The sequence below is a fragment of the Aplidium turbinatum genome, chromosome 6 (genome assembly GCF_918807975.1).
Source record: "Aplidium turbinatum chromosome 6, kaAplTurb1.1, whole genome shotgun sequence".
Lineage (NCBI taxonomy): Eukaryota > Metazoa > Chordata > Ascidiacea > Aplousobranchia > Polyclinidae > Aplidium > Aplidium turbinatum.
Genome location: NC_137477.1, coordinates 5815560 through 5841349, shown reverse-complemented (window position 1 = coordinate 5841349; position 25790 = coordinate 5815560). Strand labels below are relative to the sequence as shown.

Here is a 25790-nt window from a genome sequence, read left to right as displayed (position 1 = left end):
ATGTAGGGGGTGAGAGCATATATAAATTATCAAACTTTTTTTTTTTAAGGTACACCCTAGTACACATAGTAACTGAATCATGTTGGTTGAAGTGTCTATCAACTTTAACGATTTATTTATGTCTGTTTCGCACATCTGGTGGCAGGTATCGGCTGGCTTTAAAATTCCGAGTATTTTTTTCATCAACAGAGCGCAGAACTTGTTTTTAGGAGTTTTTAAAGATTTCTTTGACAATTTGTGATAACTTGGAATCTTTTTTCATGGTGTAATTAACAAGTTTATGAGCAAGCCTCGCTCTTCAAGCACAATTTTATCATAAGTACCTCGAAAACTCAGTTTATTTACTGCCAGAAACTGCACTATTTCTCTATCTACTGCACTGTAGGCCTACTCTGGATCTAATAAGCAATAAATCTCGAGTCTGTCTGTTTAACACAACATTCGACCACATCTTTATTCTTATTAAACGCACAATGTTTACAATGAAACAACCCATTGGGTATAGAACTGAAAAGTCAGCGAAAATAGGTAATTAATATCATTCTTCCCAGGATGGGCTAACATTTTTGCAGGGGGGGCTTTGCCCCCCTGCGCCCCCCCTAGTTACGGGCCTGCATTGTTCAGCTTCAGCCTATAACTTTTAAAATCTGCTCCGGCATCGTGAGAGCTAAGTGGTGATTAAGTGTTTGAGGTTTATGTTTTTCTGTTAGTGAAAAAATAATGATAATGCAGCATGTGTAATTTTTATATAAAAAGCCAAACTTCCACTGAGGAAAAAAATATGAGTGTTAGCATAGCTTCCATTGATTGTATTAATCTTTATCCTCGAATTAGGAAAGCTTCTTTGAGAGCTTAATCCTGGCAGTTTCACATACTAGTTGCAGAGGCCTTGAACCACTGACGCAGGTCTAGTCACCGAGATCGACAGAGTGAACGTTCCAATTGTTGAAGTGTTGTTGCCAGGAAATTACTCCATCCACTAGATGTCGAACATCTGTAAATATGCTGCTAAACTCAAATATAGGTTACCGGTAACGGTGCATGCAGTCATGCACTCTGTTAATTTTTAAGAAAACAGACCACTCATCAATTGCTAATACTGTACACATTGTCGAAAAGTTATTGCAAACCATTGTCAGAATAGTAGGATATGGTTGATGGACAAATTGTTGAGAATGAGTGAAAGTTATAACCCAGGCCTCGAAATTCACGGCGGACACGGCAGTCATGTCCGCCGTCACAGCATGTGATGTCCGCGGGAAGTACCGTTTAGATCGGCCATATTTGTCCGCCGAAAAATATCGATAGAAATCGTCATTGCATAGCACGAACAATTGCTGCGAATATATAATTTCCCGTGCATTCTAGCGCGCATCTAGAAAATGTGAATACTGTATCCCTTGGCTTCCATTCAAGCAGGAAAACTTTCGATATTTACGATTGGTGACATTGAATCAGTGTAACAAAGGTGAATTCTTCGTCGATGGGAGTACCGGTACTTTTACACTAATCACGCGCAACTTAGTTCAAGTCTTACGTCACAATGTCTGGCTTTGATCTGCGAGTAATATTGATAAGGCAAGGTTGGTTACAAAATTAGATTATACGAGTCGGCTATTACAGCAAGCTGCAGCAAAATTTGTTTAGTTTTGGTATTACAGTAAGAAAGAAAAGGCCCAGGGAAAATTCACTTTTGCTCACATGACACGCAAAAATTGTTTAGTTTTGGTATTACAGTAAGAAAGAAAAGGCCCAGGAAAAATTCACTTTCGCTCACATGACGCGCAAAAATAAACCTAAAGAAAAAAGCTTAGTGAAACTTTGCACAACAGAAAATAGTAGCGTTTCAGTGTAGAAGTTTTCCGACTCGTGCGCAGAGCATTGTGATGCAAGAAGCCACACGACCTCGTTCGGCGTAAGTTAATTAGTTATGCGGCGTATTGAACAGCTACACGACGCTTTGACTCTTCAAGTGCACGTTGTTATTTTGATGAAAGCTTTTCAGAGTCAGTGACTTCGCTGCAATTTTGAAAAGCCTTTTAATCCGTAGCTATAGTTCTCAAATGGCGAAGAATTATCAAGATAAAGTGATTAAGCATGACGATCGATGCTAAACTGGTGTGTCCGTCGTGAGACTTAATTTGTTCGCCAAGATAGCTGCTCAGACCAGACACGTTTGTCCGCCGTCAACAAAAACGAATTTCGAGGCCTGTAACCAGTAGGTTATTGTATCTATTTTCTGTAAAAAGGATTAATTTTTTTTCTAGCCAAGCTGGTTGTTCCTCTTTGTGAAGCTAGGTTGTCTTTTTGAAGTCAGAAACTTTTCTTACAATGGGCTTGATACGATCCCTGAGAAGATTCTATCGAGAATGGAAAGTAATTTTTTATGTGTTGGGCTTTCTATTGTTTATTCAGGTGAGATTATTTCAATGTTATATAGGCTACAGTAAATTTTAAGAGGTGACTAAGTTTTAAAAAGTGGGGCAAATATTAAGGTAATTTGGACTGTAGTTGAACAGCTGTATTTCAATATCGGAAATGTGACTTAAGTGTAATAATCAACAGTAAAGATTGATTGTACACACACATAAAAATATCGCTTAGTTCAAGGTCACATCCAGACTACACACTACACAGGCAGGTCTGACTTCTAAATATAAATCTTAGATGGCCTGCTTATCTATTGTTAATCCTGTGTTAAACAGGCAGTTGCATGCTTGCAGTTTATCTTAGCTACTTTGCATTTACTTATTGGTTAGTTCCGTGCATTTTTTGCTTATTGTATTTGCCACATCTCATTGGACAAGTTTCTTACCTTGTTTAGCTTTCAACTTTTTGATTCTTGTGTTCGATGTTAAGGCTGCGCTGTACAGAAGGTTAGCTTAGAACAGTGTTTCTTAATCTTTTTAGCGATCGTATCATACCCTTTAAGCTTTTATGAAAATTTCTCGTACCCCCTGTCTACAATGGCCGACGGAAGCAAATAAAATTGTAATACCGTAATAGGAATTAAACGCAGTGTATTTATAACTTACGTGTTGAATGTATGCATTAAAAACAGTCTTATAAGTTCAACAATATTCATCAGTCAATCTACAAATGGCTTTTTTGTTGCTGCTTTTCGTCAATGATCATGTTGAAACGAGGTACTTTCTTTGAGATAGACACACGCATATTATCTCTTGGATCCAAACGATTGCCCGACTTAGTTTTGATGTTTACAAGAGTTAACCCAGTTTCACATGGGTAGGTTGTCGCAAAAAGCAAAAGGATTTCTAAGGCTTTTTTTCTAACTGGGGAAATGTGTTGAGCTGTGCACATCAGAAGGCATCCAACTGCATTGGATCAAACTCCATGCAATTCAAGCTCTCAATGTTAGATTACTAGGTATTGTTGTGAAGAATGTCAACCAGTGTTGTATATCTTTAATCAGGAATAATAATTAAACAGAGCTTGTGTACAACTCTCCACCCTGGTTAAAATACTATGACATCATAGATTGAATCTACCAAGAAATATAGGGTGAATAGTGTTACCTTTCAACCATACAAAAGCTGTTTTATGCCTTCACTGCTTCACCTTTCCTTGGTTATTTTATCAACCTAAATTTTAACCTTCAGGCTTTAGGGTTAGAAAGTATCAAAGCAAAAATACAGTTGTTCACACACTTCACCTAGTATTTTTTAATCTATGACGTCATGGCATTTTTGACCACGGCAGAGACTTGTACACCACCTCCAACTAAAGTTCTTTTTCCCAAGGTGGAGTGAGATCCAGCAACTAAATGTTTGCTGTTTTACATCCCACTATCCCATGGTTTACTTTTCTTCACGTTTTAAAAAAAAAAGCCAGGTAAAAGTTCAAATGTTTCCCTTTTAGTTTTGTGTACACCTTTAATGACACTATTTCTATACTGATGGTGTATAATTACAGAATTTTTTTTAGGTTTTTATCACATTCACTTCCAGTCCTTCTTTGTTAGAAGAAGAGCAAATTAAAAGAATAAGACAGATTCAAATGATAAGAAAGAAGCAGGTATGCTGGTTATTCTATGAAAGTTGTCCTATTTAGTAAACATCAATGAACAGTATGATGCAATAGCCTAGTTCAATGCAACAAAAAGCAGCAAAAGGTCTAGCCACCTGCTTCCACTTTTGACATACCGGTACTTACAATACAACTGAACATCTTACCAAGCTATATGTTGTCAACTGGGAGCTTTGAGCCAGGAATTTCTAAACATTTTTCAGATACTTTCATCACTTAACTGGTGATTATTTAAGATGATTGAAGTTACTCAAATGAGTGAATTCAATCATAATATTTATCTCGAACAGGTGCCATAGCAATTGGCTAATATGTTACTCTCAACCACAAGAAGTAGACAGAATGTCACATTAATGCCACATGTAGCTTATGCCCATTAGAACTCTGTTTTGTTTAAACTTCCACTTCCAGTCCTATGCTCTGTTTAAACTTCCAGTTTAAAAATTGTTTTATTAACACTCTTTTGAAATTTAAATGCAGATCACATGATGATGCTTTTCTCCCAGTGGATTTATAGATATATTGTGTCCTATTTCTAGGCAGCCAATGCATTATTGCAAGGAGAAAAGCCACACTATGATGACTTAGAAGCATTAAATCCTAAAAATCCAAAGTTTCGTGAAGAATTTTTGAAGCATGCAGGCAACGCTGACAGCATCATTGAAGACGAAAATTTAAAGGTAAAAGCCCAGATTTTTGCAAATCAGCATTACGGTAAGCTAAAGTCTTTGATTCGAGTGTGCAAATATTCTATAGCTTTTAATTTATGAAATTGTGTAATACGTCAATACGACTTTGTATCTACTGTTTCAATGTAGCTTTAAAAGATAATTACTGCAATAGAGAGTCATTTGTTGGAATATTTACATAGTCATTTGAAAAGAATATATATTTACATTGGTGTCGTGATGACAGCAGGAATTCACCACAGTAATAATTCTAACTATTCGTTTCATTCTGTTGGATTAATATCACGATATTGGAAGCGGTACGTTTGATTAAAGGGAAACTTAAACTTTTTTGCAAGCATTTTATTCGTATTTAATCACTTTTTAACATTTCAACACCATCACAAATTAAACCATTGCAGGATCATTATGAGAAAATTCGTGTTCCTCGGCAACCGAAAAAAGAAAATGCCGACGTGTTTGGCGTCCGACCCTATGACGACGTCAAGTATCAACCTATGTACGTTGTGCGTCCTAGACAGCAAAATCTGTCATTTTTACGTTGATTCAAGGTCTGCAGACGCTGAATCAATGCAAAACTGACGGATTTTGTTGTCTAATGCTTAAATTTCACTATCTTGTTCTATCTTTGCTGTTTGATTTTTAGTTAGTTGTTATATTCATTGTTTTCTTTATCTCGTTGTGATTTGGATATCATTGAATTTGACATAAAGCGGTAGCCTCGTTGTTTTTTTCATATTACAATGCTATGCAAATAAATAAATATTCGCCATGGCTTGCTACAGATTAAAAAAGCCTGGTCTTCATCCCGACATACCAGAGGTCGACCAGTTGCCTGCAGTTATATTGGCAACTTGAATTTCTAAGTTCCTTTTTTGTCAAGTCATCCTTCATATTGTCTTCCCACGTTTTCTTTGGTCTTCCTTTCTCAAACGCATTTTGTTTTCAATTTCTCTAGCTGTGAAGTCACCCACAAGGATGCCCAGTCCGCCATCACCAGGGCTAAATCTGACAAGTGCAAGCAGGAAATATCGGACGTCGCTTGTCAACTGCAAGAAAAGATGCTCTTTCCAGAGTCAATGCCAAGGTATGATTCATATCTGTTGGCAAATTGTCTCCGATATGCTGTTGTTTTTACGTGGCTCTTCTGTTGTCTATCATGTGTAGCATTTACCGACACAACTTTATCAAAGTCTAACGTTTTAACTCAGGAATTTCTATCTCGATTCGTAACTTTTTCCCGCCCGCAAAAATATAATTAATGCAATACAATGATAACTTTACAGTATCGTTTCTAAAATGAAATATACCTCATCGTACCATAGATCGGTAAAAATGAACATGTGCAAGCAATACCTATGACAGCGAGAGCTAGCTTCAAACATCGTCAGATTTAATCTTGAAACAATAATCCATACTTTTCATTCCCTATCACCAACAAGTAACCTGTCAAATCCACATGACAACTTGGAATAGTTTGTTGTTTATGCATGTGAATGACCAGTTTCTATCGCTATATTCGGTTGTTGATAACCGTCGGATATCGTATTTCAATGTTTTTTCGTAATACAGCTTGGCGTATTACAATTAAAAATGATGAATTCTTGTTTGCAGAACATGTCCTCACGACTACAAGTTTGTATTCCACGCCCCAATGCCATCCTCGGTTGATGAGTCATTACCAAAGGTTCGCATTTGCTACATCCTGGTTGTTCATGGGCGGTCATTTCGTCAGTTCAAGCGCCTGCTCCGTGTTATGTATCACAGAGACCACTACTATTACATCCATGTTGACAAACGATCAGACTATCTATTGAGGTAATTACGATTAATTTACTACGAGTTAAATTCTTGTGAAGCAGCTTTTATGCTGTACTTTTGAGTTATGGTTATGACCATAAAATCTTAATGCATGTGATGTGTGTCTAGTGCTACACAGTTACATTTCAAGTACATCAGAGTTTACATACTTGTAGTACAGCACTAACTGTTGATAATAGCGTAATATATTTTTATTCGAATCCACACTATGGATTGCTTCATCGTTTTTTCAAGATTTTCTTATTTTCAACAAATACTCGGCCAGCAAATCAGTATTTTTACATTGATTCAACGTCTGCAAACTTTAAATCAATGCAATAATGGCTAATCGCTTTTTGTTATGGCGCCAGGTGGGACGTTAAATTATTCATTTAATATCAGTTTTGATATCACTTGTTGATGCTTCCACCTCGATAAATAGGCATTTAATGCTTTGATAGTGTGATCACTAGTTTTCACAGCTTGAGGATTTTCTACCACGCCCTGCACTGCTATTCGAGTAATTGCAGCTTGCCATTGATACGACGAGTCGCTTCAAAAAAGTTCCCCCCCCAAAAAAAAAAAACGAAGAAGAGTGATAATGCACCCAGACAGCAAATCAACCATTTTTGCATGGAAAAATAGTTAATTGCTGTCTGGGTAGAAGCCGGTTTCTCTATCTCTTTTCCGATTTCTCTATGTTATTGAGACTGAATAGTTACACTAGGGCTCTTTATTAGAACGCTTAAACATGACAAGTAAATAAAATCATCTGGATTCGGAAAGCTTTATAACTTATTTAAGCTTTTGCCGACGGAAAACGCAAGACGTCTTCCTCATTATCTTATTCAAATAGAATGTTCTGAAGACTCTGAAGAAGCTGCCGCTGCGATGGCAAAAGCATTGGTTATAGAAGTGTCCGAACCTGGCTGACTTTGTTTACTTGATAAGTGAAGATAACTTCCTTACCTGACAATAAAATCCGTTTTTTGCTGTTTTGGTCATTACCATTCTTAAATTTTAGACAAGTTTTGAAAGAAACAAAACAGTACATGAATGTCAAAGTGGCCCCCTGGCGCATGGCAACGATCTGGGGGGGTTCCAGCTTGCTGCAGATGCTCCTCCGTGCGTTGAAAGATGTTCTTTATCTTTGGAACGACTGGGATTTCTTTATTAACCTCAGTGCCTTGGACTTTCCGATTGAAAATGACAAAAAACTGGTGAGTAGAAATTCCATAACATTTTTTAACGTCTACGAATACAAGTCACACACATTCAAATGGTTTTGGCTTCTCACTGAAAAAATATCTAACTGCATTACATAAGATATTTTTTCCTTGAAAGAAACCACAACAAAGTGTTGCATCTGATATGTTCGACTTTGTTTTTTGTAGTTGTTCAGTTCGCCTCTTTATCTAAAGCGAGATATGTCACAGAAATTGTTTTTTAGCGTTTTAAAATTTACTGTTGAATGTGGTCTTTTTTCACAGCTTCAATTTTTTTTGTCATAAAGTCTGGTGACTTTGGAGTCCATTGTTGAAATCTCTTGTCAACAGAATTCGATTTACAGCATTGTGATCTATGCTTGTGTGTGTTGCTGTGCTTGTCTACTTTCCGCCGAGGAAATGCGTAATTTCTATGAGTGTTGCTGTTGCTAGGGAAAAAAAAAACATTGTTATCACAGAATGAAATATTGTGCAAAATTGCCTCTATGACACTTTTATTGTTGCCTAAACAAACGCGTCTCCAGCTTTATTGTAAAATTGTAGTTTTAATGAAGTTGGAGTTGGGTGATTTCTGGACAATGTCTTTGATAAGAGTACTCCCCGGACAGCAAAATCGGTCATTGTTTGCATTTATTCTACGTCTGCAGATGTTGAATTAATGTGAAAATGACAAACTTTGTTGTCTGGATCTTTGATGATATCTATAGACGTGAAAGCAGAAATCTTTCAATTTTGCTTTTTGTACTTTTCAACTTTAGACGGTGTGATGTATGTTTTTAGCACAGATTCAATTGTATGTTTTGTTAGCTCGAATTACAGTAGCTCCAATCCATCAGTGCGGCTACGTGGGCGGATCACCAATGGAGCTCGGAGTGGAAGAAGAACTCCTCAAGACTCCAAAGTTTCATCTCCGATACCAGCCACCATCCAACCGGAATGCATTTGCCAAGGAAGGCCTGGGTGCGGCTCAACCGCCTGCGTACTGGCGTCGGACTATTTCGCTTCAACATGCACAAATGGGGGATGGCTCCATCCGCGATCTGTGAGTGTGGCATGGAGGAACAAACCGTAGACCATACCATCTGTAACTGCGCCATCTACCATGCGCCAAATGGTGTGCGTGGTCTGCGTGAATTGGATGACGAATCAATTCAATGGCTGCTCGACACCTGCCCAAACATCTAGACCGCGTCGCCGCCACTGCCCAAGGGTGGTAAAAGGCAGAGCCCCTCGACCCTTGAAGTGGCGAAGAACAAGGTTCAAACGAAGAAGAAGAACAGTAGTTTGTCATGATGTAAATTGGCGTTGATGTTTCGTTGTCCATGCGATATAAACGCATAATAATCAACTTTTTGATGATTTCAATAACTTGTCATCATTGTCGTGAAATTCCAACCAAACCTAACGCCGTTTCATTATAGACGCCCATTGGGCAAACAAGGCGGTGCTACGTACTGTGTTTGTACTTTCGGTATTACCATAGAGACAATTCACAGCAGAGAATGGCTATACTGTAGAACAAATTAACCATCTCAGCCATCATATGCCCTTGTTTACATTGATTCAACGTCTGCAGAAAGTTAATTTACGAAACGTTCTCAAAAACATGGGATTAGCTTCTGCATTGAGGCTCTTTTTGTCGTATCCAGGCTTACACCCTGTAGTTAAAGATTTGAATTAAGTGGACGGGAAGGCAAGGAAGCCAGTCTTTGTGTCCATCTTCAGGCATGCCTTTAAGTGTCTTGCCAAAGACACAGCCGCATGCTCTTGCGCGGTGTCGAACCAGCGCCCTTTCGAGCCCCGTCCCAGGGCTTTCACCACTCGGCTATGCAGCCGACGTTTTAGGTTTTTTAATTTGTATTCAGAAAACTGTCACTATTCACAAAATGTCAAAATAAGTGTATTTTTTAAACAAAACATTAAATCATGGCTAGATTAAATCTGTTTTTTTTAATTAAAGTTTCCTTTCAAAAGGAAAAATTTACTCGAGAAATGAAATTGTGACTTGGCAACCTTGTTTTTTTTTCAGATTGACTTCCTATCAACTTATAGGGATAAGAACTTCATGAAATCCCATGGCAGAGAGGATGAAAAATTTATAAGGAAACAGGTGATACAGCTGAATAATAGATTGGTTTCATTTTTTCCTCGATTTAACTTGACGTTTAGAGGCATTGAATAACTGTTTTTTAAGTTATTGTTTTTTACTAGTTTTTTATTTGTTATTTTACATTTTTCATGTATTTATATTCCCATTTGTAGTCGTTTCTTATAATTTTTAAATAAAGCCGATTTGAAATAATCAAGAAAATAAAATATCTTGACAGGTGTCAAACCCACAACAATGCTTGATATGAACGACTCGGTTACATGTCTTGTAATACGAACGAATTTATTTTCACACAGTTAGTCACTTCAATCGTGTGAAAATAAATTTGTTTGTATTTGATTTGAAATGATTATCATAAATAACTGTATAAGTAAAAATACAAGCAAAGCTTTAAAATTATAGCTGCTAACTAGCTTGTTAAAAATTATATTAGTTTTAACTTGGATTTTTAAATCATATAATGCTGTAAGTGAATGTCTTTAAAAGTTGCTTGGAAAACCTGCACTTAAAGCAACCGAAGCGGTTGCACTTGTGCAAACCCAAAAAATACAAAGCCTTCTTTCAGCAAGTTAAAATTTTCAAAGGTTTTTCACAAAAAAAGTTTTCTTAGTATGTTTTTTTAATGTTTTGTATAAAATATATGTTTTTAATGCAAAAACGACTCACATCACTAGTGTCGTCTTTAATCAATTGCACCAAAAGTGGTTTGCTGCACAAAGTGCGTGGAATCACATATATCTGTTGGTGGCTGAATCTGCTGAAATGTTTGCTTCTAATCGTTGCCATTGGCAGGCAATATCGTCACATAATACTTCCCCAGACAACAAAAGCCATCATTTTTACATTTATTCCACTGTTGAATTAATGTAAAAATGACTGACTTTGTTGTGTGGGTGGAAGTAAGTTAAGCTGAGTTGTGACAAAGTTCAAATTTACACGTTGGATACCTCGCTTTTGTAAAAGAAAATCGAACGTGTAAAGAGTGAATAATTAAAATTGAATTAATTTAATCTAGAAATCGATTGTAGGTGCTCTGCGGTTTTGCCTGCAATTTTCTCTTTAGTAAACTATCTTTTTCTTGACTACTTCCTTTCCGTGCCATACATAGCTGGCCCACATGGATTGATTGAACGTAATGTTTCAGAGTTATCCCAACTACAAAATTGGTCCTTTTTGCATTGATTCAACGTATACAGACTTTGAATCAATATTATTAAAAAGGGCGATTTTGCCAGCTGGATCTGATTTGAACTAAACAACCATGGTTTGCAAATCTTGCGACGGCTATAATTTGCTACTAGGCATTTAAGGTATGCCTTAAGTACATATATATTGTATCTAGCTGTACTCCAACGGAAAAATTATATATTTTGCATCATTTCAACGTCTGGTGACATTTAAGCGACGCAAACTTGACTAAATAAAAAACTACAACTCTTCGTCAGTGGTCACTGCTTTTGAATGCTTTGTAGTTTTGTGAACCAGGATTTTACAGCAGATCAAACAGCGATTAATCTTCTACTATTTGCTCTACTTTGCCAGGGCTTGAACCGTGTGTTTGTGGAATGCGATCAGCACATGTGGAGGCTGGGAGAACGAGATTTACCGAAAGGTTGCTACGTTAATTCATATTCAATACGTTGCATAGCGGGCTGTATCCCATTCAGGAAATCAGTCCCTTTTCACATTGATTCTACGCCTGCAGACATTGAATTTATGTAAAAAAGAACTGATTGCTAACTTAGATTCTCATGCATGTGAGACATTTTGATCGTTTTCAAGCCATGTAGAAAGCTCAGCTGGCAAAATTTATTGTTTTTTTATTGATTCAACGTTGGCAGACACTAAATCAATGTACTATATATGGATTTTGCCAGCTGCACTTGATTTACATTAAAAGTGCACCCTTCGGTTACCACGACCTCTAAAAACACCAGTTTGAATGTCAAAAATGACATTTATAACGTTACCTGTGATCATTATACATTAGCTTCGATATATAGGAGCAGTTCAGCCACAGTCACCCAGACAGCTCATCAACGTTTGCAGACGTTGAATCAATGTAAAAGAATGGTTGATTTGCTGTTTGTGAACGTTGCTACTTCACCACCACATGTAGGCTACACCTAAGCGGATATCCGGCTTTACAAACTGAAGCACAAATAGCCATGCTGCTTGCTTGCTCCAGTTGTCCAAACTTGTTAGAGCATTGCGTTCATTGCATTGGATGTCAAGGCTAAACAGAAATCTCGAGAACGGGATTTTCATCTAAGTAACCAATTTCTATGTTTTGTTTTTTAAGTAATAAAAATGTACTTATTATGTAAAGTTGTAAATTGAACAAGGCATGCCAAAACAAAACTTCGTTATTAAACTTTTCATCAAATATTCTTATGATTTAACACTGATGATCCGATTAGGACGCGTAGTGTGATAAAATATTTGAAACAAAGTGGACAGTATAATACTAAATCAGAAAAATCAGTTTTATTGATAGAACTATTAATTCTGTATAGTTCTAATCGTTCTATTAATAAAACTGATTTTTCTGATTCAGTGTAATACTATCCAGTTTGTCATAAACACGGCATGCTTACTTATTTATTTATATACTCTCTTGCTTAGTGCTTACACGAAAACAATGTTACATTTTATCACATAAGTTGATTTATAGTTGTATTGACCGATAACTGAAATCTCGTAGCCCAAATGCTAAGGCAAACACTTCGGATTCCCATCTTAGCTTAGTTTGAACCAAATGATAAAAGAACTGTGTGAGATGGTACAGAACGAGTACAGAACATTCATAGTATGCAATTTCCAGGAATCACAGTGAACGGTGGAAGCGACTGGGTGGCCTTAAACAGGAAGTTCTGCCAATATGTGATAACCGGCAAGGATAAGTTGCTGTCAGATCTGAAGCATTGGTGAGTGAAGTGTTCTTTTCTTCATTTGGTTATATCACTCTCTTCGCTGTCCTGTAGTCGTAATTATTTTGACTTCCAATCCGCTCTTGAGATGTTAAACAACGTAAAGATTGAACTGTAGTGCCTCATATAATGGGCTATTGAACAATGAACATCCCTTTAAAAAAAAACGTTCCAAACTTATAAAGAAGCTATGAGTATTTACGATGCCTCATGAATACTGTATTTTTTCAATTGGCAAATGCCATACTGTTAAGTTAACTTAAACGACATCTTTCATTTTCTTCTGTCACGTGAAGCTTCACGACCGAAAGGTTGGAGGTCGACTAAAGGTTGCCCAAAAGAGGTTACTAAAGGTCAACCAAAACTTCGAAACAAAATCTCGGCCAAAATTGAACCTAAATCTTTAAAATAAAACTATTTTCGACCGAAGATGCATTTACCAGCTATTGTCGAAACGTTGTCTTTCAGGTACAAGTACACCCTTCTACCGGCGGAATCGTTCTTCCACACTCTGGCTCAGAACAGCGACCGGTGTGAGACTTTTGTTGACAATAACCTGAGGGTGACTAACTGGAACCGTGCCAGGGGGTGCAAGTGCCAGTACAAGGTATTTTAAATTATTTACCCTCAAAAGCTTTATTACAATAATGTTCAAAAAATTACTTAAATGAAACAAACGATTTATCGAAGATACAACAAAGGATATTTTCACCTCCCGGATACTTTGTATGTATTGTATACCATAAGGGGGATACTGGCAGAAAGTAGATTTTGTATTACTCAAGTAATGTTTTAATTTACTCTGCTTGGCAATAAAAGCTTTCCGTTGTATTGATACTGATTATTTCAAAGTGTAACTTTTTATGTTAGACTCAATACGGCAACCGCAGCCCTCCAGTTGTTGCTGCTAGCTACTGGAATTGTTTATATATTTGTATAAGGAAAGCTAAAAATTTAAACGAATTCAAAACTGGCCTGCAAATGATTTAATTTGCGGAACGTTATAACTGAATGTATTATTGTATCATCATCGTCACGTACAGCGCCTCGGAGCACAGTTTACACTGTGGATGTGGCGCTGCACAGGTGCCATTATTAAGTACTGTTGGTAAAATTGTTTAAACCTAACAGAAAAAATTTAGCTCGCATTCTCGATGTATGTAGGCTGGGCAACCAAGAGATATTACAGCGATACCAAGCTTTATGTCCGCATGCATTGATTTCCGTAGCTGGTTTGCTGCTTAGTTACACAGAAACAAGGCGGCAACTAAATACTGATCCATTGTAAAGACTACCACTGCAGCGTTGACGTTTTCAATTGAATGCAGCTGGTCGTTTGTGTTTGGAAATCATTTTGGGTTCGGTTGCATGTCCGAGTGGTGAGAGCCCTGGCCTGGGACGGCACTCGAAGAGTCGTCGGTTCGACACCGCTCATGAGCATGCGGCTGTGTTTTTGCCAGGACACTTCAAACCATGCCTGAAGATGGACACGAAGATTGCCTTCCCACCCACTTAATTTAAATCTTCAACCACCGGGTGTAAGCCTGGATACGACAAACAAATCACTTCAGGTTCACTTCTGCGATGAAAACAGATTTTATTTTTCCGTTTTAAATTTACATCATTTCTTGCATCTGTTGTTTTAAGGAGATCATGAGTTAATCTAACCCAGCAACAACTTATTCCCAGCACATTGTCGACTGGTGTGGCTGTTCACCCAACGACTTCTATCCCTCCGACTTGGTTCGTTTGAAGACCACAAGACCTGTTTTCTTCGCGAGGAAGTTTGAAGAGGTTATCAATCAGGAAGTGGTGAGATTGGCTGCCTAGCTAACAAATCAGACCCTTTATGACATTGATTCAACGTCTGCAGACTTTAAATCAATGAAAAAAAGTGCAAATGTACAAACCAGTTACTTGCGAGCTAGTTTGATGTTCAAATATTAATTGAACGTATGCCAATGTTCGGAAACGTCAAACTCTGATCAAGTGTTGTGCTGATAGCCGGGAAGAACGCCCCTTTCTTCACAATGTCCTCTGCCCTGGCGCCTGCTGGTTTTGTTGGCTCTTTCTTTGTTTCCACAAAGATAAGAGTTAAACTGACTGGTAAAGCGGTGGTCGAATAAATTTGTGGCAGAATACGGTGCGATACTGATGAGCCCAGCCTCATGGGCGAAACACGTGTCTATCGCTGTCAATTCTTGCTACAAATCGGCTGCCGAGAAACACATCGATGATTGTGAACAAATGCGGCATTCATTTTGTTGCAGAAGAAAAACATTTCAAATATTTTCCGTTACTTGTTTTTGTTTACTTATACAGTGGTTCAACAAAGTTATGTAGGTGAAATACTGCCAACGCAAACAACTTAGTTTGTTCGCTCATAAAACAAGATTTATTTTTAAATATAATTATATTGATGACGATAGCAATTTGAACGTCAGAAATTTTGTTTTATTTTTTAAAGTGATATGTCAGGTTTTTCTGCACCAACATCAGATCCTTTAATCGGCCCATTGAGCTAACGACCTGGTTAGATCATAATTAATCGATAATAATAACCATTTTGCTCAAAATCCATCGTTAATCGGTGATTCTAATCAGCGGATTACGGTCGGTACGGAAAGGAAAGATTAGTTCGCAAAATGATTTTTTTAATCCGAAGATTTACTTAACCGTTGATCCCTTGGTTGTGCATCCAGTTCTTAATGTTGTAAGTTATTGGTGACGTACTTTGATTGACATCATCCACGCTTTTATGAATGGCAGGTGAATCACCTTGACTTTAAACTTTATGGGGAATACCCTTCCGGCACGCCTGCACTTAATTCATACTGGGAAAATTGTTACGACCATCTTGACGGTTTGGATTCAGTTTCGGACGCGGCCATCACCCACTACACCTCGTTTGGAAGGCTGGGGTTATCTCAACTCGCTCGCCAGTTGAAGTACAGCGACAACGAAGCCCAGTGCTCTCTGCACTTGGATAAAATATATGAGGTAGTGTGACTTTTTGACGTAATTGAATGGTGTTTGAAAAACTCGCTGAATTTTGACTTTAATCTTTTGGACTTGTGTTTAAACGTTTACCTTTATGTTAATGTTTAACGTTAAATGTTAAATTTTAAACGTTAATGTTAATGTTTAAACTTAATTTGAGTGTTTCAACTTTATGTGTTGATACAAAAAAAATAAAATCTGCATCTTATGTTGGTCGCTTGCCGACAGCGGTGTCTGCTGCATATTTAGTTTGTATCATCTTCTTTACTTGGTCATCCGCTTCCTAGGTGGATGTTTTCAAGACCAGTGAGACTTTTGCTGGATACGTTCTGACTATCGGAGCTTCATGGAGTCCAAAGACGAAAGATGAAGAGCCAGATGGAAAATTCCAGGTAATCTTGACACACGGCTCCAGCTCCGAAGAGAGAAATATCGTTATGACAATTGTCGATGTTAAAGATTGCTAGAAACCCAGTTCACAAAATTGGTGCTATTTACATTGCTACAATGTATGTAGACGTTGAATCAATGTAAAAAGGACCAATTTTTCCTGCTGGGTATGAAGTTACTTTCTTAAAATACTATATTCCACTGACTTTACCTCCCCAGATAATCCAATGATAAATTATTTTGATGAAGGTTTCAACGAACCCCGTATCGTTGTGGAATACTTTTCTATTGTCATCTATTTCAGGTGCACGTGTTTCAATTTCCCACTCTGAAGATAACCGATGCCGGGTCTAAGCTGGCGAAGAGGCTCAGTTCGGCCATGGTGGGGACAAATTGGGACGTAAAAGAATTGGCACTTCGAGACTGGGGTGGGCTAGTGGGACCCAATAGTGACCCCCATTTGGTGGCCCGCTGGCGAAAAGGGGACGAAGATTTTGTGGTCACAGTTGCCGTGATAGACCCTTTGAATGTTGTTGCGGATTATAATGACTTCAGAACCCCCTCAAAAGCAGCAGGGGTGACCGAAACCCCCCTCAGCTTGCGCAAACCGATGAGGCCCGGCCGTTGGACAATTAAGTTCTACATACAGCGCCAGTTCACCCAGGTTTGCGCAGAAGTTGAGTTCTTTGTGACCCCGGTGCAATATGTGAAAGGTGTCGAAGGTGATAAACAGCTGCGGACGGACAATCGCGGAGTCGAAGACGATGCGGAACTGAACAGCGCAAACCGAAATTTGTATTCCATCCGAACAACATTAGGTTTGCAGAAAGATTCCGAAGCTCTTCAGAGTTTAATGTCTAACTCTTTACACATTGCCGGAGACCGGCTAAAGTCATGGATAGACGCTGTTCTGGGTCGTCTGTGGAAAGTAAAAGAAGTTTGCTTTGTTGCTGCGTCATCGGCGCAGTGGAGTAGTGCGCAGCCAAGTCGCTGCAGCGAACAACGTCAAGTGACGCCGCCTTTGTGTCAGAACCAAAACTGGTCATCATTTTCTCCTGACCCGAAGTCGGAGTTGGGTAAAGTGAAAAGAAACGGCAGAATCAGATGAAGACACTGTATCATACGTAATCGTGACGTAACGGTGACGTCACATTTGTCGGCGAGACGCGTGGCAACCTACTGATGCTAGCAACACTTCTTCACACAAGTTGCAAGTGAAACTTGGTTTCTCAACGTTGAATAGATGAAAATTGCGGAAACGTTCCGTTGTTGCTGTGCCATCGATGTCAGCCTTTTCCCAAGTCAGCAAATTAGTCGTTTTTAACATTGATTCAACGTCTGCAGGCATTGAATCAACATAAAAGATACTGATTTGCTATTTGGGCTGTTTGTGTTTATTGTATCTTTTCTCTGTGCAATGCTCCGCTGCGTTGTATTTAAAGCTCTTCACTTTTTCTTATTCTTACATATTTATTTATTTTTTTAAGTGCAACGAATAAACTCCACACGCACAGAAGTTACGAGTTGATTGAGAAATTATAGGGAAAGTTTATTGTGTTCCATATTTGCCGTCCTTCACATCTGAATGTATGTTGCAACGAACGAGTGGTGAGATTAATGCGACACATGGCGATCTATATGCACAGGCATTACCAACGTGCAGCTTCAAATTTGACGGGAGGCCGTAGCCAAAATTGCTGGAATAAGTTGATAGTTTGAGAAGTGGTTAAAAAATAAAGTATTTTTGTATATTTTGTGGGATTTTGAGCTACTTTTGTGCTCTTGTTTCCATGCAAATAATGGACTAGATTTTGGCACTTGGGCTGGAATTCCAAAAAGCGTCTGGCAACACTGGTATTAGTAAAATATTTGTCATTTTTTAATGTAAAACTAAGAGTTTTGCAGTGATTTGAGATTCAGTGGTCACACTTTGGCAATTGTTCTCAAAATTCTCAGATTCTCAAAACTATCATGTCAAAGGGATATGAAGTAGATTTAGCTTTGGCTTCTACATCGGCCTTCAGAGGCCTCCAGTTTGCACTTTGGCAAGGCCTGTGTATACAGATCGCCATGACTCGACAGTAGTCTAATATGTCAAGTTACCAGCAGTGTTGAGTTTGGGTTTTGCAATGAGCTTGACTTTACCAAGTCAACAAATTAGTTCTTCTTGCATTGTCGTTTACAATTTTACGTTTGCAGACGATAAATCAATGTAAAAAAGTACTGATATGTTGGCTGCGTAAATCCAATGAAGTTTGCTACGTGTTATGGTTGATATGTTTTGAGAAATCTCTATTCATTTCAAAATCAACAACTCCTCCAACAAAAGTGTGCCTTCAGGTGATTTTTTTGTCTTATCCCTTTGTTTCTGAATACAGAATTTATCAATATGATGAACGAATCCCATAAGTGTTTGTGATGGTCCCATCAAGAACGAAAACAGAGAAATATCGTCACCCTGTCATGTTGCAAACTATGTTCTAACGATCCCATCATAATCACTTCTTGTGCATCACATTCATCGTCACTGTTGTGGGATGGCACAACGTACAAGACATCTACTTACGGGCTTTGAGGCCTCACCTCAAACCGTGATAGATTGTGTGAAAGGAATTGCTGAATGGAAGGCAGCCGAGAGAAAGCAACAGACCACTCTTATTAGTGCCGAAGGTTTAGTATAATGTGAACCTTATCTTCTCATTCCCCGATGCTTGGATTTCAATGTGAGAACCACTTTTACTGTATACTGTGCTTTACATGTAGTCTTAGCGATGCTTAACTGGTAGTATGTCTTGTGGAATATGTATTCTTAGAGTCCGCTCAGTGTTTCAGTTTGAATTGGGTAATTTATCCTTAGAGTGCAAATATCCCAAAATATATTTCTAATTTTCCTGTTTTCTCCGCTTCCACTTTAAGTAGCTCTAATGGTGCGGATGTTCCTCCACTGCAATGTGCCCAAGGCGTCTTCAGTTAAAACCATTAGTTCCTTCTGTGCGTTATTTTCAAGGCTGTTCTTCCCTCAGTCTCATCAGACCATATCCTCCTTAAGTCTCATATCCTCCTTGATCCTCATATCCTTCTTGATGTTCCTGGTTGTCGAACTAGGATGCTGGGCTTTCTGATCACATCTTCATTCTATAGTTATCTGCTGCAGTTGTGAAAACTGAATTTACAACCACCGGCCATACAAAGTTACAAAAATACCGCTTGTGAAAAAAGTCTGATTAAGTTTTTTTGAAACCTAATTTCTTAAAGATTAGAAGCAACCTCACGATTGAAAGAAACGGCCAACCCCCTGAGAAAAAAAAATGTTTCATTATCAACTTTTTTTAATTCACTGTTCCAGAGCTGCCACACATTCTGTATTCATGGAGACGATACTTTTCCTTGCGGTCGAGTTTTATTGATCAAGAGTGTCAAGTTTTCTTTGTGCTTTTAATTATATCGTCCAATATGAAATATAGATCCGTCTTAACCCTGCTTTTTACTGGCTGGCAAAATTAGTTCTTTTTTCCATTGAATCAACGTTTCCAGGCGTAGAATTAATGTAAAAAAAATGATTTGCTGACTGGGAAGACAAGTATTACCATATTATACATCTAAGAAATGTTTTTTCATCATTTAAAAATTCCTGTTTTCTGTGACCATTTATCCACTGTCTTTCCCAAATAAACAATCAGTTTAAAGTAAAAAAGCGATTTTATGACTTGGTTAAAAGATCGTCAAATTTGCATATGGTTTTCTCTACATGCCAAACGAAAATCTGCCCATGGCAATGCAATATTTCTGGTGCCGACAATAGTTGAATGCTATATGTGAACCTCTTTTATACACAAACGTACTTCAGATGCATGCTATAATTAATTAATTAATTATAGTATATAAAAAATCATGCGGACCCAAAGTTTTACCCAGTAGGCTACTGCATTTAAACGATTTTCTTTCGGTTTTATTTTAAAATGTCAACTGTGGTTCTCTTAAAATTAATAGAGAAAGGTGCCGGGCTGCTGTGGACACCACACCGCGTATAGACAATGTATTTATACATATACGTTATTCCAAGGATAAATTGCAGCAATTGCAAACAGACAGCTCAATGCTACTGGCAGAGCTAATGCAGTTATAGAAAGTCTAAACTAGCTAACTCATGCGCTACCTACTTGGAAAAGCGTTGCGTCTGGTGGTTGTGAGGCCATCTAGTATGAAACCCAAGGTATTGCATGACTTTGCCAGTTTAGATGTTCTATAATTATACGCATCTGTTATATACACAGCTAAATGCGCCATTCCTGCCCGCCGTGTGAAGAGAGTATGTTGTTAGTGCTATTTCTTCACCAGTTAAAGTTGTGCGTTTTTAACGATGACTTCGTGAACTTTGAACTTATCACGTCACTATTTACCGGCTGGGTCTGACCTTGTATCGGTTCAAAAAGCTATTGCAGCTTCATATTGGCGTGTTGGCTTGCAGGCAGACGTTGGCCTTGTCCTGTTAGTGAAAGTTGTCAAAAAAGGCTTGCAGTTTTATTTCTATCCATTTTAAAATCACATTAAACTGCTATTTGTTGAAACATGGAACAACTTGGGAATCCGATGTGCGTTTTCATTATCGTATCTTGCAATAGGAGTCTGTAGTTGATTAAATGGCTGCTAAATTTGTCAACTTTGAACAAGTCTGCGTGCCACTTTCTCTACCAGTGTCCCGTATACCGACCTAAGGATAGATATGTAAACCCATGGCCACCTGGAGATGCGGCCTGATTTGTCACATTTTGCAGATTTTGATTACAGCTACTGCTACTGCTTAACTGACATTTTTTGAGATGTTTTTACTTTTTGCGGTTTCCTAATGACAAATACTTTTTTGTTGCCTTGGGGAAGCAGTAGCAAACGAGAAAAAGTAAGTTGAAAAACGCAAAATCAGACTGTTATTGAAAATTAACAGTCTGACTAAAATCTACAAAATCAATTTTTCTTTGTTTTTCAACATGTGAGGATGTTAAAACCTATTGTGTTATCTGGGTAAAAGAATAAAGAAAGCGTAAAAATCTAATTTTAAGAAAAAATTATTTAAACGTTCGCCTAAAGTTAGAAAAACTTGGAAATTTCTGCAAAATGTGACAAATCAGGCCGTATCTTTAGGTGGCCATGGTAAACCTAACAACGCTCGATGAGCACACAATCCATTGGCTGCTGCGGCTGGAACGTGACCTGCGGCGGCCTCTAACGCAAGAACAAACTATCCCAATTCAGCACGAATTGGTCGTGAAACCCAATCAATAACTTTTCATTTATGGTATGCTACAACCCGCATTGTTCAACTGATATTTTGTAGAACAAACGTCAAACTACTGGTTGAAAGCAAAAGTGACCATTAGCCAACTTCTTAAAGTTACGTCTAACCTTCGCCCACTATTTTTATCGAACTCTTTGTGATTGTCAGTCCCAGTGTTCACTTGTGCAGTACTTTATGTATTTAAACGATCAAACCACGTTGATTTTGCATTGCAAGAAATCGGAGTTATTACGAAAGATTCAAACAAGGTTTCGGGTTCTGTCTCCATCAGCTTCTCCAACAGTTTTGTCTGCGAAGAGCAGCAGCAAAATTATCGTCAATGTTTGCTCAGCTCAGGGCAGACTGAACCGGATTAAACCTGTTTTGACATGACGTTTTACACTGTCCCATTGTCTTCAGTTGCATTATTTTGGGAATGTTATCTCTGAAACCATTCGGATGACAACTTCTGTCTTTTTACATTGGTTCAACATTGTAACGTTTTTTTGATGTTGTTGACAGTCCAAATGTTAAAATTGCATTGATTCACACATCTACAGACGTTGAATCAATGTGTAAAGTGTGATGTTGTCACTTGAACAGCCACTGTTGTTTCTTGGCTTTAGGCTTGTTCATGCGTTCAAAAATGCAACATTTTGATATGTTAGAGTAGACAACGATTCTGTTGATTGGTTACTTGACTACCTCCACAAGAATTCTGCTGATATCGCATTAACTGTTTAATTTCGCTTTTTCCGTGGATCTTTTTCCGGTTGAAATCAATTTTGCTTTTTAGTGTCGCTGTTACGTTTATTAAACATTTATAACTACGAGTCAAACTTGATCGTGTTTCTTGACGAAAAAAAAGATTCAGCTAGCCTATGTTTCTGAAATACGTGAACACTACAGTAATTCTCGCCTTTCGCATTCCAAGATGGCCAAAGAATTTGTTTCGGAAGAGAATGTAAAGCTCTCGGGCAAAGGCGACCTGTGCGGTGGATTCTGTGTCGGTCCACCTACACAGCTCAGTTAGTTAAGCGCGTGACTTCACGAACGAAGTAACACAAAGATCAAGCGGCGCTGGTTCGACTCTCGGGGAGTGCGTTTAACTTTATCAGCGCATTTCAAAGACTGCTCTCTATTTAGCAGCACTTAGTGAATTGAACAACTCACAGACAACATAAATTGGAAACTACATTGTGTCAAAATCCGAGCCCGCGTCCTTGGTTCAAAGCCTCAATAAGTATGCAAAACTGCTGAGATTGAGCTCTCAAAAGAAGCTTTCTCAGTCTGAGGAAGATTCAATCTTGCAAGATGGACAGCACAAGGATCAATTGCGCCATAGTGTGTTCATAAATCGAAATACTTGCTTGCTCCTAATCTTTTACTTAGTATTCATTGTTTTGGTAAAAAACGCAACTATCGAATACTATAATTTGAACTAGCTTGAGCAAGTAATGGCAAACAGCTGAAAACTCAAATAAAATTTACTAAGCAGGAGGATTACAGAAATGCTATGTCGGTGAAATCTAGAACAAAGGCTTCTATTACATCATCGTGCTAAACTTGCACTATGCAAGTGTAGAAAGGAATATGGAGGTCATGAATATTTTTATCTAATATGTAATTTTTCGTTCGTTTTGGTCCAGTTGTGCTGACATCTTTATATTGTAGGCTAGTTTTTGTTTCGATTCAGTTGTGCTGACCAGTTCTAATGAACGAAAACCTGTTCTACGACATATATCAAATTTCATTGAAATACTATTGTGAGTGTTAGCCTGGTCAAATGTTGAGAAAAAAAGCTATTGATTTGTTTTCTTAAAGATTGCTTTCTGTGTTAGATGGATCGCCCATTCGAGGAAGTGTCATAGTACCAGATCACCTTTTCCAGTTACTTTTCCCACTTTTGATATCTATGAACAAACATCCAACTTTTGAGCTTGAAATTTAACGTAAATATTTTTATTCGATTAACTCCGCTTCTAAACTATTCCTAAAATAACGAGGAAAAAACATAAATCACGATAAAACAGCAGAAGCCTACTTTACCTTTAAAACATTTCGTTTGGGTAAAATCTAAACGCTGAAACAACGTTACAAAACATTCAAAATAATGTTATGCAACCATATTTTTGTTATGCAACCATAGGTACAAAACACATTGCACGGCAGCTGCTGCTTTCGTGCTGTTGTTACTGGTATTCAGGGCCTTTGAGAGAAATTTTCACTAGGGGTACGAAGAGTGATTCCAGCCCCCCTCTTACTCCGGGCCCCCTATGTCTTGGGTAAAACGTGTGATGTTTTCTTAAGCATATTGCACACCATATCACATTTTACTGCAGAATTGGACTTCTGTGCACAATAATAGTATCAGGCTGCAATAAAACGGGTGCAACCCAGTTCGTACTCTGAAATTTAACCCTAACCAAACATTTTTGCGCGTAAACTATAAAATCACAATTTCGGGCCCCCAACAAACACAGGCCTGAGCCCTCAAGGGTACACCGTACCCTCCGTACTCCCCTCTCATGGGCCTTGCTGGTATTTGGAACCATTGACATCTTTCAAGATAAACTATAAAAAGCGAAAAATTTATAGGAATTTACGACTCGCCTGAAAATGTTTTTTGTTCAAGCCATTATGAGTAGCCTACTTTGCTAAACACGTTTATTTGCTATTATTGTGTACCGCGCCTGGAAGCATTGTTTTGTTTTGCTATGAATGTGGGCTGTGGCGCTAGATAGGCCTAAATGCTATCACTACTTTATGGGTCCATTTTGTTTTGACAATATATTTTGTCCGAGTATATTTGCTATTGAGTAGGTAATTTTACCACCTATTTCTAAATTCGATCCGGGAAAGAATTTGAATTAATAATAAAAGCAACATTTATATAGCGCCACAGCGCAAACTCATATAGACTACCAATTAATTATATTGAGACTCTCAAATTTTAAGCTCGAAAACATTTCGAATTGTTTCGTTTTGACACAAAATTTGTTGTCTTGATTTATTTCTTTTCGAATTGAACCCTGCTGTTTAATTCAATTCAATTCAATTTTACTTTTCTTTGCTGGCGTGAACATGTAGAGAACGGTAAAGTAAACACACGAATTTGGCACCAACAAAAGGGAAAGATGGCAAAACCAAAAGGTTTAAAATATGCAAAAACAGTGTTTGGATGTCACTGTTTATAATTTGCACAGCCACCAAACCTAGAAAACTAGAAAACAATTAAAAACAGATAAACAAAAACATGAAATTAAATCCAGGAAAATTCACAAGTTGTTTTCATTTAATATACTTTTTCACTTTGGACATAACTACAGTTAGTGGCCGGGATCAATGCTCACAAAAGTGGTGTATACAGTATGTGGCCTCACAACTGTTGTTTATTAAAGTTTATAACAAATGCTTATTTTGTTTGACCATATCTAAAAATGATAAGCTATCTTTGTAGTATTTAAGTCAAGTTTTACGCGCATAGCATAACTCATGGTAAAATTGACTTATCCAATAATTGGATATTTTTGCCCAAATATTTTTACAAACAACTACATTAGTGGGATATAGAGAAAAAACAAAAACTTTATAAGTTCACCAGAACCCAGCAAGGTTTCAAAATTCTACCAATGAAGGAATGTAGGCTAGTGTGACATTTTAATGAATATCTGTAATAAGCTTATCTCAGCTTGTCGAAGCATTATTTTGCATTTTTTTCAGCAAATACTGAATCGAAACTTATTCTGTCCAAATTTTAATACCAAATAAAAAAGTTTTCAAATTGTCGATACTCTGTTTTACATTCAAAGCAAAATGTGTTTTATACCAAATGCAACACTATAAAGTTACTAAACTGGTAGAATGTTGAAAACTTATGGTAAAAATTGATTTGTCCAAATAACTAGACATTTTTGCCCAAATGATTTTTATAATCAACTACATTAGTAGGATATTGAGAAAAAACAAAAAACCTTGTAAAGTTACCAGTACACAGTAGCCAAGGCTTTTGAATCTTACCCATGAAGAAATGCAGCCTACAGCCCTACATGTTTGTGAATATCAGTAATAAGCTTACCTCTGTTTCCCAACTGTATTTTTACAGAGTGTTCTATTTTGCAGTTGTCGAATCGAAACTTATTCTGCCCAGATTGCAATACCACGTCCACATGCAACAGTTTTCAAAGTCGGTGATAATACATTTACATTCATTGGAAAATATTAATGTACCGGTATCTCATAAATTTCAACAATTATGTAAAGTTTTTTAACTGGTGAGGCATCGAAACATTGTGGTAAGATTGATTTGCCCAAATAACTTGACAT

The 25790-nt window shown here is 37.7% G+C and overlaps 1 protein-coding gene across 1 annotated transcript; it reads left to right on the top strand.

The window, feature by feature from the left end:
- Window positions 1-2283: 2283 nt before the first annotated feature.
- On the top strand, window positions 2284-17694 carry LOC145771925 (xylosyltransferase-like). The gene is made up of 15 exons (XM_082583692.1): window positions 2284-2415; window positions 3946-4035; window positions 4587-4727; window positions 5138-5235; window positions 5695-5823; window positions 6351-6554; window positions 7561-7756; window positions 9792-9872; window positions 11415-11484; window positions 12697-12799; window positions 13271-13409; window positions 14492-14614; window positions 15572-15802; window positions 16090-16194; window positions 16497-17694. The coding sequence occupies exons 1-15, from the start codon at window positions 2332-2334 to the stop codon at window positions 17298-17300; spliced, it is 2598 nt and encodes an 865-aa protein (XP_082439818.1). The 5' UTR covers window positions 2284-2331; the 3' UTR covers window positions 17301-17694.
- Window positions 17695-25790: the final 8096 nt, after the last annotated feature.

Excerpts from the sequence above, each read along its gene's own strand:
- LOC145771925 (XM_082583692.1), top strand. The coding sequence starts at position 2,332 with ATGGGCTTGATACGATCCCTGAGAAGATTCTATCGAGAATGGAAAGTA. Across the intron at positions 5,824-6,350 it reads TTTCCAGAGTCAATGCCAAG|AACATGTCCTCACGACTACA; the intron begins GTATGATTCATA and ends TCTTGTTTGCAG. Across the intron at positions 6,555-7,560 it reads CGATCAGACTATCTATTGAG|ACAAGTTTTGAAAGAAACAA; the intron begins GTAATTACGATT and ends CTTAAATTTTAG.